At 40.9% G+C, this 14,572-nt stretch overlaps 1 protein-coding gene across 3 annotated transcripts in view; it reads right to left on the reverse strand.

The window, feature by feature from the left end:
• Positions 1-14,572, reverse strand: part of LOC100226716 (VPS10 domain-containing receptor SorCS1) — a 258,047-nt gene that overhangs the window by 47,664 nt on the left and 195,811 nt on the right. For all 3 annotated transcript variants that reach the window (XM_030276370.4, XM_041717188.2, XM_030276368.4), the window contains exons 9-14: positions 14,072-14,251; positions 9,893-10,039; positions 3,239-3,341; positions 2,725-2,801; positions 1,441-1,532; positions 306-413 (exon numbers count right to left, since the gene is read on the reverse strand). In XM_030276370.4, the coding sequence (XP_030132230.4) occupies positions 306-413; positions 1,441-1,532; positions 2,725-2,801; positions 3,239-3,341; positions 9,893-10,039; positions 14,072-14,251 (707 nt within the window). The remainder of the gene's footprint in view (positions 1-305; positions 414-1,440; positions 1,533-2,724; positions 2,802-3,238; positions 3,342-9,892; positions 10,040-14,071; positions 14,252-14,572) is intronic.

A 14,572-nucleotide genomic window follows, 5' to 3' on the forward strand; every position in this document is an offset into this window, starting at 1 on the left:
ATAAAAAATACCTCACCATTTTTCTTTCAAATATTAATATGTCAACAGTAACTCTGCTTTATATCACATTCAATTTGAGGAGTCAGGTTTCATGCTGATAAGCTAAGTGATAATATGTTTGCAGCTTGCAAGGAGCCATATTGCTAATCCCTCAGTCATATCACAAATAAACTGATGATTTAGCAACAGAAGACTGCACACTCCTGGCTGCAGATTGTATTTGGTTTGGTCCCCAACCAGAAATGCCACTGCTCCAAAATACAACGTGTGGCTCACCTCCACAGCATTATGGCATGCTCACTTACGTCATGATGAGGGTTTCCTCTCCAGGCTCCCCTAAAACTCCATCTACAAACAGTGGGAGGGATGTGAAACTGTACTTGCTCCAAGATCTCCCTTCATCAAAACTTAACCTAGAGGAGAAAGCAAAATTAGTGTCTTCTTTCCTCACTCTCCTATTTTACTCAAAGGGATTCTCTAGTCCACTACAGCTGCTATGGGGAAGTGGAAAACAGTTTCTTTTATTGGATTCTGATTTTTTGGTCCTTTAAATAACTGGTTGTTTTGGAAGCATCATAAATCAGAGCACTGATCAAGCTTGCTTGGCACCATACCACTAACCCATGGCCAATATTTAAGTGGTAGAAACTAGAATTTATGTTAAAAATTGATGCTCAAAGGGCAAAATGTAGCCTAAGCATTAGATTAAAAGAAAAAATAAACAAGTGATTTTGAACATCTGGTTTTTGAGTCCCCAGTATAAAACATTTTGAGGTTAGTTTTCTGGAGGATGATGACAGTTCCTTTAGACCAGCAATCCCCCCTGTGGGGAGTGCAAGTGAAAGCCTGGACCCCCTCATCATTTCTTAAGACTTGGGTCTGGGTGTTTCAGATTCTGATATGTGGTGGAAGTAAATAATGCAGAACAGCACAAAGCTACACTCTGCCTCCTCACTCAGGAATCCTAACTGCGCTTCTGCATTATCAGTTGCATAACCCTGAATGTATTCAACAAAATTCTGGTTTGTAAGTGCTGCCTGCCACACAGAAGGCAAGTTCATGAATAATTTTGAAAATTAGGACTACTTTGGTAACTTGATGAGAGACAAATATATATATATATATACATAATAAAAAAACAAATCCAAAAAGCCAAACTGAGGTAAATCAGGAGTGTTGTGGAATTACACTGATGATATCTCACACCTGGCCGAGCCAAAATGATGTAAACTGTAATTCTGTAATTTATTTACAGAATTTAATTCTGTAATTCTGTAATAAAATCTAAGGATTTCTTAGCTCTATCTGACTTAATGTTTGCCAGTATCTTAACTAATATTTTCTAGATTAGAGCTGCAGAAGACTAGATGCATACTAAGTGCCTCCTTCCTGGATCTGAAAAGAGGGACAGCAGCCATTTAGCACAAATGGAGTCATTACCAGAGGTGTCTGATAGGCAGAGATGTGTGTTTCATGGCAACGAGTACTCCACCTTGATCCAGGTACAGAACACTGTGCTCTTCCTCAAAGATCTGAAAAAAAAAAAAGTGTTTATTCAAACCTATTATCCTTAGTATCAAGAAAATGTCACAGTTCTCTAAGTAGGATCATGACACAGGACTGTTATGTGCTAGGAAAATTATAAAGTAGAGGAAATTATAGATATATTTTCTGGACTTGGTTTTTTTATTGTTTGGGTATTTTTTCCCCCAGTTTTTCCAGGTCCATGGAAAATTCATTCTTCCCTTGCTTGACAGAAAGTTAGAAATATGATTTTTCTGCAAAGACCAACAATTTCCTTCCTTTCAATGACAAATTTTTGTTTAAAGAAGAATTTCATGTGTTTGCACATGTCTGGGCCCATCTCAAATAATTGATTTAGACAGAAAAATGAGGCTGGTCAAACACTGCAAAGTAATTAGATTCCTGGATTATCAAATATTGGAAAATATTTTCTCTCCCTGTGTCTTTTTTATATTAACTTTCTGCAAACATCTGCTCTACAGTCTATACAGCAGCGTTTGTTAATCTGAGAAAGTTTCTCTTTGTCTCCATGACTTGATATCCCACTCAGAAAATAGGAATAACAGAATTTCCTGATCTGAGGATAAACACATTAGAGGGTATTTCTTAACAGGTGAGACTCCACTAAATATTAGAAACTAGATATAATTTCATCATCCAGTCTCTTTCCACAGGTAGGTAGCCTTGGAATAAGGCAAACTGAATTTTGTCTTTTTCTGAATTTTACCTTTTCCGCAAAATAACCCATTTATGTAGGCAACAAACTTTGGACAACTCAGCTTAGGTGAAGTGAGTCTCAGCTGAAGTGAGAAAAAGTAGACCAGTGAAACTGCTGATTTTTGGGTAAATATAGTCATGGACAAAAAGAAAAATAGTTTGGTTGGCATGAGGGATTTACAACAGTAAAAGGTAACACTTTCTCTCCCCTTATTATTCATAATTTAGTCTATCCTGAATTAAACTGAAGTCAAACTCTGAGCAGAATAATAAAAATAAGTTTCTGTTATATGAAGTCTAACAGCATATTCAGTCTTTTTCTCTGAATATCTGTGTGCCTTTGAGAAGGGAAGTTTTCTCTTTTGTAAAAGGTTTGCAAAAAGCTACCCTGAACCAAATGAAACCAAAAGCAAGTGACAGATTGAATCTGCTTTTGTGACATTTCCTAATTCATATTTAAACCAGTGGTTCTGTGTCATTTACCTGCCTCCAAGTGTTCCCAGCATCAGAAGTAACAAACATGCTGATGTCATTGTCTGATAGCTCAGTGCCTATATTACCTGTAAGATGAGCACTGGTAAGTGAAGGAACCCTCTCAGAAACAGCACAATAAGCAAATCAGGGGAGTAAATGTATTTATTTATTTTGCAGTTGTAGAACTTCTGGGTGTGTGAAGAAAATGAGAGTGTTTCAGTTTAAAAAAAAATGTATAAAAGACCCAATATATACAACTCTACACACCTCTACATGCAAAGGAAATGCCCTGATTTGATCTCATGCTCACAGGAGGGCTAGACATGATTCCTCTGTCTTGAAAGCCAGTTTCCATAAAAAGCAAATGACAAGCTGAAGGCCCATAAGGATTTTCATTTGACAGCCTGCCTCCTTTCCCAATACTGGTGGTGTGAAACTCCAGAGCCACCCAACACCCTCCACAACCTCCAGAATTTGTCCAAGTTTGCACATCAAACACAGGGAATTTTTAAATATTTCATACCTGAAGCTACAATAATACTGGGGGCAGTGTCTCGGCTGGCGATGTTTCCTGAGGTGTAGGGGTTGTCTGAGACCTTCAAGTGAAGATGAAGGGAGCAATAGGGCTATGGAGAAAGGGGAAATAAAAGTAAAAAGCAGACACAACAATGTATGCTCCTATTTCAACATGATTAGAAACACAGAGTGTCTTTCTGTATTTCTTCCTAACCACTGCGTTCAGTAACACACAGGCACAGCCACTTTGCCATCATTTTCTGACTCAACCCATTCCCAGTGGGAAGGTGATGCACCAGCCTGAAACCCTCTTCCAAGACCCACATCTCTGAGGCTGTACCTCAAAGGAGGGGACCAGGCTTGCACAGGCAGATGATGGTAAGGACTACCTGAGGCTCCTGTCTCCTACTCTGTGAGAAGCAATCATGCAGATTGATGTAGATATGAAATGACTCTGAGCGGCACTACCCAAGCTATCTCTGAAAAAATAAGGAATTTAATCCCACTGGTGTGGTGCTGAATCACCACTAATTAGCCAAGAAAAAAACTTATTTCATAACACTTCTTAACTCTTTTTGACATATGACTGTTCTGAAATGCACTGCAATAAATACATAGAAGTACCAAGACTGGAAAGCATTACCTTCAAGTTTAAAGCAAAGCTCCACTGCCCATCTCGATGTGACCTTTAAGATTTCAATACAAATAAATCCATGGAAACCTTACCTATTTGCTATTGATTTTGTATGCTGGTTACCTGGTTAAGACAAGAGTGGCACAGAATATATCAGCTGAGCTAGAAGGTAAGACAGACAGGCAGATTTTCAAAGCTGCCATTACAATTTCTTCCAGGTCTGTAATGTGGTATTTTCTGAGAATTTCTGAATACTGTTTCCTTCACTCGGGTTTTATTCTCAGAATTTTTTTTCTTTCAAACCTCATGAAGAGCCCTTCATAAAACATGCTAAGGGAGGGGCAGGGGAAAAATACTGGCAAGAAAACCTGAAGCAAACTGACCCAATCAAGGCTGGCATCACACAGGAGCAGAACTGGAGCAAAGCCCATGCTTCAGCTCGCCCAGCTCTGTAAGAGAAAGAGGGGCTGTGCAGAGGGACCTTCAGGCTCAAAGGAAGGAGGTTTTCCTGAGTAAGACCAGCTGCCTAAAGGCTGGATCTGCAGCCCCAAGAGTCTGGCAGCCTCCTCTGTAGGAGACCTAGTACTATAGGTCACTGGAGGAAGACAACTTATCCATCCCATCTCAAAGCAGGTGAACATGACTGAAATGACAATTCCCCTGTGGAGAAAGGCAGGGCACTTCTGGCAAAGGCAAACGAGGGTGGTGAGGAGAGATGGGAGCTCTCACTTACGTGAGACAGGAAAGGGGGACGTGGGCTGTGCAGCAGGGAGCACAAGCTGCCAAGTGGAATGTCCTGAGCAGCCTAACTCCAAGTGACAGCCTTGCGAGGGCAGCCGCTGGAGCAGCCCCGGGCACCGGGAGGGAGTGGAGAACAAATTGAGCTGACATGAATGTAGGAAGTGGAAAAGCACTGCAAGAGCATGAATTCTTTCCTTTTATATTTTGATAGGTTGTGAGAAGACTAAATAGAAAATATATTTTTAAAACTAACATACTCCAAGCCCACTTCAGCATTCTGAAGACAGAACCTAATGGCAACTCAGCCAATTCCCAACTCAGATGAGATCTTGTTAAGATTCCATCTTTGTGCTACCAGAGGTTTCCTTTCAAATTTATCTCATTTCACAGATACAGCATATAAAAATGGAATATATCTCTCCAATATTAAAAGCCAGGCCATCTGTCTAAGCAGACAGATGGTCTTTTTAGTGGCATGACTTCTTACTGGTTGGAATGCAGTAATGCTCAGAGTCTCTAATGACAACTGGGTATGGTGTGAAAACCAACCTTTCCACTCTTAGCCAAACAGCTGAAGTTACTGCCCATGGCCACCCCACATCCTGACTGTGTTAGCATTCTCTTCCTCATTCCCCTGTACACCTTCTACATCTCTCTCCTTATACAATTCTTCAATAGACATTTTTCCAGCTGGTTTGTGTTCTGCTGGTCCTTTTGTGTTCCTCCTCCAGCTCCCATAGCTTAATTCACATAGAGACATCTCACCGGTTTTCAGAATTTTCATCAATTGTCTCTGTTGTTTTTGTTGTTACCAACAGGCAACTAAAATCATTATTATCACCAGAATCACAGGTTTGGATTTCCCTGTCATTATTTTGTTCCCATCTGTGCCAACTGTTGCACGGCCACCAAGGGAAAGGCAAGCACATCGTGGAGCATTTGAACTGTAGCTAGAAGATAAAGCACAGGTGATAAATCCCATTGCTCTGCCCACTGCCACAGGTTTTACAATTATGCTGGAGTGCATGACTTGTTTCCTAATATTTTCAAGCCAACATTCCTATGCTCCCCCCTCAAGAAACTCATCAGTCTTTAGTAAAATTTCTCATAAACATCCACAAACCTACTTTTGGCTGTTCTGCAATGCCCACCTTATTGTCCCAATGGCAGGACACACTGAAAACCAGCTATTAGTGGCTGTCCCTCATCAGAAGTGGGAAAAAGTATTACATATAACACAAAGGATGCTGGTCACCATTCACAAACCTAGGGGTGTCACAGTATTTGTTCACCTGCAATAGCAGGAACAATGAAAAGAGACAAACACTTCCAAGAGGGATATTCAAAAAACCTCACTTAGATGCTTAAAATACTCTGCAGCAGATGGCACAAATGCCCCCCTTTATGAGAAGTGGGTCTTTGTCCTGAAATCCTTATAAATGCCTATGGAAAAGACAAATAAAATGTGTGAGGGAACAAACAGATGTCTGGGGAAGAGAGGCACAAAGAAAATACATGACTTGCCCAAGACCACACAGGCAACTGGAGATAGACCCAAAAATTGAATCAAGATTCTCCTGAGATTCAGCCCTGTGTTTGAACCACAAGTCCATCCTTGAAAGCTAACAGAATAACTCTCCCAGGCAGATGCTCATCTCTTGCCACACAGAACTACTCCTCAGTTAACAACACATGGTAAGCATCAAACTAAACCAGCACCTTTGGAATAAAATACCTTAGAAGCTATTTCATGAAGATTAAGTATATTCATCTTGGAATACAAGTGGTATAAACAAGAAAACCAAACCCTAGCATTAGATGAAAATTCATTGCTTTCCTCCTTCCTCGTTATTTAGAGCTCACAAAAAACGCAAAGAAATTCTGACTACCTTTGAAAAACCACTCTGAAATCAAACTCTCTACTGTCAGTAGGGGGATGGTTTTGTCTGGCTTGCCCTGTACTTCAACCAGACTCCTTCCTAACCTCCTTAGCCAACAGCTTAGCTGCTATGTACTTACATCTGTTTTAATTCTCACTTAGTTTGGGTTTAAAGACCCAATGCACAGGGCACACAGCACTGCACTTGCAGGCTGGGGACTGTACTGTCACTCTGGGAAATGGCAGATCCCATTTTGCCAATGAGCTGGAACATACATCATTGCTGAGTCCTGAGCTGCTGCTGGAGACAATTATGCTGAAAAGCAGCAGTGGGAAAGCATTAGTATCTGCTGTGCAGCAAGGATGGGAGCTAAACTACATGTACAATGGACTATGAAGAATGCACTTATCTGTGCCATAAGGAAAAGCAGGATCCTACCAAGAACAGTTATGTCCAGAAGGAAGAGGAGCAATTGACATAAGGAGATAAAACTAGTGATGCAGGGGTGGCTAAAGAGGTGAGTGGAGTTTGTGAAGTGTTTTAAATGCTAAGCTATGTCACACTGACAAGGATCAGTATTGCCTCAGAGCAGGGGAAAATTCCTTTTCTCTGCATTTTTCCTCAGCAGAAAACCCTTATGGATCCCTGACTTATTTCCAGGAATCTAAATAAGTGCTTAAAGTACTTGTGCTTCAAAAACTTTCCTACCACTCTCAACTTCTGTGGTTTATTCCCTACAATTTCTAGAATTCTTTCATTCCATATTCTGCCTTAATCTTCCCCACCATTAAGCATGAACCTCAGATGGGATTTTTAAATGGTTTGTCTCTCTTGCAGAATTGCTATTTCACTTTGTGGTTTGGTATATTTTCTGTACTTCTATCCCTCCCTTTCTATGGCAGGCAGACTCTGTTCCTGTAAAACCTAACAAGTAAGTTTAGTTCAGATTTCAGCTATTTGCTTTCTTTCAAATTTGCAAGTTGACCACGTGAGAGTCTGCATGCTCAGCTGAGGTTTCCTGCCCCTCTGCCATTCCAAAAGCTGGTGAAAACCTAAACATGAAGTAGTGCTTAGACAATGAAAGATGCCTGTTTTACCCAATGTTAGGGGAGGAGGAAAAATAAACATGGCAAAATATTCTTCTGGCCTTATCACAGGGCAGGGCTGATAAGATACTTCTCATTCTCCTGAAAGGACAAAGACTGAGATACAAGGTTCAAGTCCATTGAGGATTTGTCCCATAGCACCCCGAAATCACAGAACAATTCCTACACTCTAGCTCAAGTCACAGAGCACTTAAGAAATGTAAACAGCATGACAAACATCCACTGAGCTTGCACAGGTGGAAGTAATTCTCAGAGCAAGTACATGGTTGCACAGAGTGCAAAATAAAAACAAACTAATGTTTAAACAGTGGTTTATGCACAGTGGAGATCCAAGGATGTAAATGCTATCCCCAGAGAGCCATGAGCTTGTCTAGGACAGTTCTCACTGTGTCCCTAAAAGTTCCCATACTTTCTGCTCCTCCTCTTGACCCTTTGTCTGGCTTGTTCAAATTTATCCCCTTGAGGGAATCCAGCTTGTTCAGGCATATCTGAAGTTTAAAATGAAGTTTATGGTATTCTCTGGTGCCCATGGATATAGCAGCAGATTCAGTATGGATGGGAAGGCTTAAAGGGAGCCATAGCTCTCTCTCCCCACACAAGACCTGTCCATTTCTGTTTCACACACAGATATATGACCCCTTCCATTACACAATGGCAACTACAGTGGCAGGTATAGCCTTGTATATAAATACCCAATTCCTGCAAAGAACTGTTCCATAAGGGCCACACACTTACAACCTGAGTGGTAAGTCAGACTTTGCATGACCAGTGCACAAAAATACCAGGAAAGACCTCTCAGAACTCTAACTTCAAATTTATGGGAAAAGAATAAAGTCTACTTTTATTATTTTACTTGCCTGTGTGCTATTCTTTTGTCCTTCTGCCTTGCCAGGCCCCTAGAATATTATACTATCATATTGTATAAGAAGAATCTTGAGTTTCTGATTAAATTGGTTATAATTTGAGAGGGTCAAAATGTCTTTTTTTTTTTTACTGAATATGTTCACTTGAGTTAAAACTAGATTACACAATCTATTTGAAACACAAAGGTTTCTTTACATAGCCCCTTCCAAAGAACTGAATTGCTTTACGCCTGAAAAGCTCTTTGCATGCCAACTTTTTTTGTTCTCACCTCATAGAAACATCTAATTAAAAATTCACTTACAATTTTTTAAAAAATTGGAAGAAAACAAACCCAAACAAATTTAGCCATGCTGTGAAACAACTCAAAAGAGTTATTTTACCCCTAGTCTTTCCTATTTATTTTTTCCAAACTGGACAGAAAAGGACTTACATTTTGGCTCCATCAAAAAATCAATTATTTGAACAGCTGCAAATATTTATTCTTTGCTGTTTCAATAGTGCATGACATTCAGTTAAGAGATTAGTGTATCATTCAACTACAAAATATAATGCTGATTCAGATTCCAATGCCTCAAAAGGAGAAGCTTTTTTTTTTTTTTTTTTTAATTAGATGGAAAACAGCATGCAAGTACAGGACAGGAGAGGTAAGAGCAATCTAAATAGTGCCCCTGATTCTGCCTGGAACCATATTAGAATTAGTATAATATGAAAGCTATTGAAAATCCCAAATACAGGGGTTCTGAGTATTATCCCACTACTATGAATAGATGGTATCAGCTGAAAAATATGTCAAGATCAGTTTAAGCTCTCTAACTTCACAGAGGTCTCCAATTCTATTCACATTACTTATATTTCACTTTCCCTCTTGGAAACTGTTTGCATATAATGATGATTAAAGACTTAGCTATATGTGGATCTATATCAGTAAGCACAGAAATAGATACAATTTACACAACACAAAGCTGGACATATATTTGGATGAATGTGTTGATTCCCACTTACAAGCTCAAAGAGAAAATGATGAATTTTGATAAATATTAATGACAACAGAGCAGCCTGAAAGCAATCCCAGCTCTCTTTTGCTTGGAGCCAGTTTCCAGTTACTGTGCCTCTCAGAGTTCTGAGCTACAGCAGCTCTTGCCTCCCATCTAGTGTCCAGAGAACTGACTGCCAGACACAGCATCCAGCTTCCCCTGCTCTTCTAGGGGACACAACACTTCTGCAGAAGGCAGCTGATCCACAATTTGTTCCAGAAATTAAATTAAATTAACCTAAAATACAATGCAATAACCCCTGGCAGCCCAAGCCTGAAGCACTGCACTCCATGAGACACACTGCACAGAGAGGGGAGCTGCCCTCTTTTTGTTGTGTTACCTGGTAGAAAAAGATTATTCTGGGGTATAACCACCCCCCAAATTCCCCCCTCAGGTACTTACTAGGAGACAGTGAATGGGATTTCCCCTCAGATCCGTGTGTGGAGCCTGCAACAAACTCCAGTCTCTCCCTTTGTTGTAGGTGATGAAAGTTTTCACTTGGTTGTCAATCTTCTTGTTAGCCAAGAACATTCCCTTTATCCCTGCTACCTAGGAAAAATTGACATGGCTGAAAAATAGATCAAGTCCATGCAGGTTCTGTGCACATCCTTTTTTCTCTGTCAAACCCACCAGGGCTCTGATGGCTCTGTCAGTGTGGTCAGTGTCAGGGCCAGAATTGCCAGTGTACATCAAAGGCAAGCTGGGATGCTGGGGAAGAGATAAAGCCATCACGGGTGCAAAGATGACAAATGGGAGAGAAATTTTGTATTTCAGAATCATTATGGGAACATGGGAAGATGTCAGTAGCATTATCTGTAAAGTGACAACCTCTCAACTGTGTAGGCATCCTTCCCCCTGAAAGATGAAACATGTACAGGCAATTATTTTTGTCTTGCACAGCAGCAGCAGGAAACAGCAGCCATTTTGGCCTTGTGAAGAAAACAGCAACACACACACACAAACTTGCAATTCAATGTTTCTATTCTCATCCATCCTTCTTCAGGCCTTTCATCTAAGGATCTCAATGTGTTTCAAAACAATAATTATCAGTGTTTCAACAGGATAACTTGGGGCACAGAAGTATTTTTGTTACAGTTTTGTACTTTGAAGAAAACAAAGAACTGGTGACTCAAGCAAGGCCATACAGAATGCTAGCTACAGAGCTGGCAATGAGGTCTTCATCCTTTTACTTTTTCCTGGTGTTTTTACCCAACAGTTTAAATCCACAGACCTGCAGGAGAATTTTGCAAAGACATGATGCTAACAGATTCACATTGGAACCAAGCCTAAAAGTATCTTAGTGAGGAGAAAAAAAGAATCAACCTCAAACCACAACTCACACTGCAGAATGTTCCCATCTTCTCAGCACACCGAAAATCAATAGCCCAATAGCTGCTGCAGCTTGCGAATGAATTTGTTAGGCTGTCATTCTGCAACCTGAGTGCCGCAATAAAAAGGGAAGTGAAATCAGGAGAAGGAGGGGGAAAGTGAGAAACTTTTTGGTTTCCAGCAAGCCTGTTCAGTCATCCACCTCACCTCTGCTTATGATGTAGAATTAGCAGACAGAATCATTCATCAAGAGTTTTTATTCACAGAGATCAAATGACATGGCATAGCAAACAGTTACACAGCATATTCAGGGCTTTTTCCAGCTCAACCCATTTAATTATGTGGCTGGATTTGAATGCTACAGATACCAGTGAACAGGACCTTATTGCACTTTAAATCCTGTGCTGTGAACTACTTGTGTACAGTGCTTTGGTACAGCACAGTGATGTACTTAGTCATTCAAATAGCATCTTCCTGAATTCCATTTGAAGTTCATAAAGACTTTGACATGGCTTGCTATAAAGGGCAATAGTCTTTAAATTAAATAGTTAACTAATTCATTGTTGATATAAGCACAAAAAAAGATAACCTTTTCAATTTCTCAGCTGGATTGTTTGATCCCACCCAACTAAGTATTCAGGATTTCTTTGTTGTAGCAGAAAGGCACCCTGAAAAGACAAGGGTACTCTGGTCTCACAGTGACATTGCATGAATAGACAGGGATGGAAAAATAACATAGTTCTGCCTTTACTACCAGAGGCTAGAGCCTATAGTTGCAGTTGTACCTTGCTTTGTTGCCATCCCAAAATTGTTCTATTATATAGTCCCTGCGAAACACTGGCTATAAATTATTAAAGAGCACTTTATATATTAAGCAATAAAAGTGTTCTGAAATCCTGATTTTTTTTTTTTTCTTTTTATGATTCTAGTCATGGGCTGGGATTCAGAATCCTTTCCTAAGAAAGCAAAGTTATTCTGTCAGTCTTGGACAGCTTTGTCTTAAAAAAAGACTGCACACACATGCTTTTGTACTCTCAGGAGAAAAAGACAGACCAGTTGCACATACAACCCTGACACACACAGGGAGCTGTTCTGCTGCTGCTCACACAGTCATTGCAGAGAAAGACCCAGGCAAGTCAGTGCATGACTGCCAGTGGTCAGAGAGGAAAGCACTCCATCAGCTCCCCCAGAGGAATTGTAGAATCTTCACCACCCTGAATGCTTTGTGTGCAGATACTAATGCTGCTCTACAGCTTCAGAAAGATCCATACAAGACACTTGAGCACACAACTCTTAGGACATTTTTTCACTCCCCATCACCACCTTCATACATCAAACATACTTCTCAGCCAACATACATACTGCTAGAAAAAAGTAAGTTCCAGAGTGGCAGGCACATATACCATAGCTACAGACACACCTCCTCACAGTCTGTTATCACCTCAGTCATGGATTGTCACAGGCAGGACTGTCTTGCTGTGGACCATCCCAACAGAGCCTGGGCAGACACAGGAACTAGAAAGGGCACTCAGACACAGTGGTCAGTGATTTAGCTCTTCCCTCAGTTTAGGAGGTGGTCACTAGGACAGACTTTTTGTGAACTCAAGGAGACACCATGAAAGAATTTTTATTTTTGCTTTGTACCCAGCAATTCCCTGCTTAGCAGCATTGAGAGATTTATCCTTGATTTAGAATCAATTAAGGAATTACACATACAAACATGTCCACTGCAATGCAACCAGAAGAACTTACTTCTAACACCTGAAAAACATGCACACAGACACCTGCACATTAAACAGGCCTTTCTCTGACATCTTCCCTAATGATGATGCTTTTTTAAATATAGTGCTGCCACCAGAGAAGGACTCATTTGGCAATTTCTCCACTTACTTTTAATTTCTATATGGATTTTTCTCCTTCTCTTGCCTTCCTCTCCATTTTCCCCAAGATCACTATAACAATCTGACTCAGAGAACCATGCTGGCTGGCTCTGTTCTCTTCCAGCAAGAACATCAAACTGAAAGGAAGGCTTGTGCCAGGTCCCATGTCAGCCAATATTCCTTCTATCTAGACAATCAGCAGATATGATGCTGTAAGTCTGATTCCATCAATTTCAATCCAGGTTGCTGTGTGGTGTCAGATGAATAAAACAAAACAAAAGATTTTCTTTACCCCGTGGGATGTAGGACACCTTTACATAATGCAGCAAATCTGCTTCCCCAGCTGACAGTAATAAGAGGCAACAGTTTTTCCATGGGCTGCCAGCACTGCAGAGAGATTAATAGTAAAAAATGTCCAAATGACTGAAATGGCAGTGCCCATCCTCCTCCAGTCCATCTGCACTGATGTATAACTCTTGGGATCTCTGGAAAATGCAAGGTGATTTCCAAGCAGCGGGCAGCTGAAGGAAAACTACAGAGCAGAGCTAATACTGAGACAGTGATGGGGAAATACAGGAAGCGACATCATCCTCAAAGGCACTCAGATCTACTTTAAGACCTTTATTCTAAATGGTCAGAAAATGCCCTGAAGGAGACCTGAAAACAGAACCTGGCCCTCAGAATGGCAGCTGAGGATTGAATTTCTCCTCAGCTGAGTGCTTGTCTCCAGAGGGAAAACAGGCAGGAGAGCAAGAGATGGACAAGGGCACATTAGAAGTCCTACTCTTGGGATCATTGTCAGAAGACAATGAAAATTGGCCTTTTTACCCTGTGCTTAAACAGAGCACACTCGTTCAGAAAAAGGCTCAGGGTAAAGAGGGCATCAAAATGAGGTGTGAGAGTCTCCATGCACATGGGATAGCCCAAGAGGGCATATCTGTAACCACTTAGGCTTCCAGAATAGTCCAAGCTGAAAAAGGTGACAAGGACAGCTGAAAACTGCAATCTCCTCTAAAACAAGAGATTAGATTGCCAGAAATGCACCAAAATTGGAGAATGATACTATTGAGCCTGTTGGGAGTTTTCAGAGCCATAGAGGCAACATGGGTCCAAGCAGGATTTTGGCTGACAGACACAGCTCTTCTTAGCAACTGAATGAAATATTTTCTAAACATGAAAGAGTCATGAGCTGTTCCTCACCTGAGAACCTACTGGTGAATACAGCAGTAAATCTAGGAGGGTAAAACTCTGTGTTTTAGTAATTTGTTGGCTTTGCTGTTCACATGCATTTTATGAGAGTGATGTGCAAGGAGGGAACTGGCATCATGCGAGCTCCTGAGATAGCAATGAGATGTCTGGAGTTCTGACATACCTCATAGAGGTCAATCATCACATTCCCCTCCAGCCCTTGACTACTCTTGACATTTTCCAAGGCCAGGGTGAAGTAGACCCCTCGGGTGTCAGAGATGTACAGATTGTACGTGTCGTTCTGGTTCCACTCCTGAACAGCTGCAAACACCTGATTCTCATCTGTGCTGATCACATGCATGTCCTGCAGAAAGAAAAGAGAGGCAGGTTACCCCGGGGGGCTCTGTGCTGCCACTTCCAATGGCACCAAAGTAACTGGGGAGGAGCAAGGGATATATTTAGGCTGGGGTTTAATCGGGAACTCAGTAGACAATACTGTGGCATTTTACTATTTTATGGTCCACAGCCACTGCAAGCAAGTAATTCCATCCACGAATATTTCACACCAGCTCTCTTCTGCCAATTTTCAAAGTAGTAATTAACTGATGAGGTGTTAATCGAACATTTACATTGGCACTACAGCATTATACAGCAGCACTTTTGGTCCCCTTACCAACACCTTCAT

The sequence above is a fragment of the Taeniopygia guttata genome, chromosome 6 (assembly GCF_048771995.1).
Source record: "Taeniopygia guttata chromosome 6, bTaeGut7.mat, whole genome shotgun sequence".
NCBI classification, from domain to species: Eukaryota; Metazoa; Chordata; class Aves; order Passeriformes; family Estrildidae; genus Taeniopygia; species Taeniopygia guttata.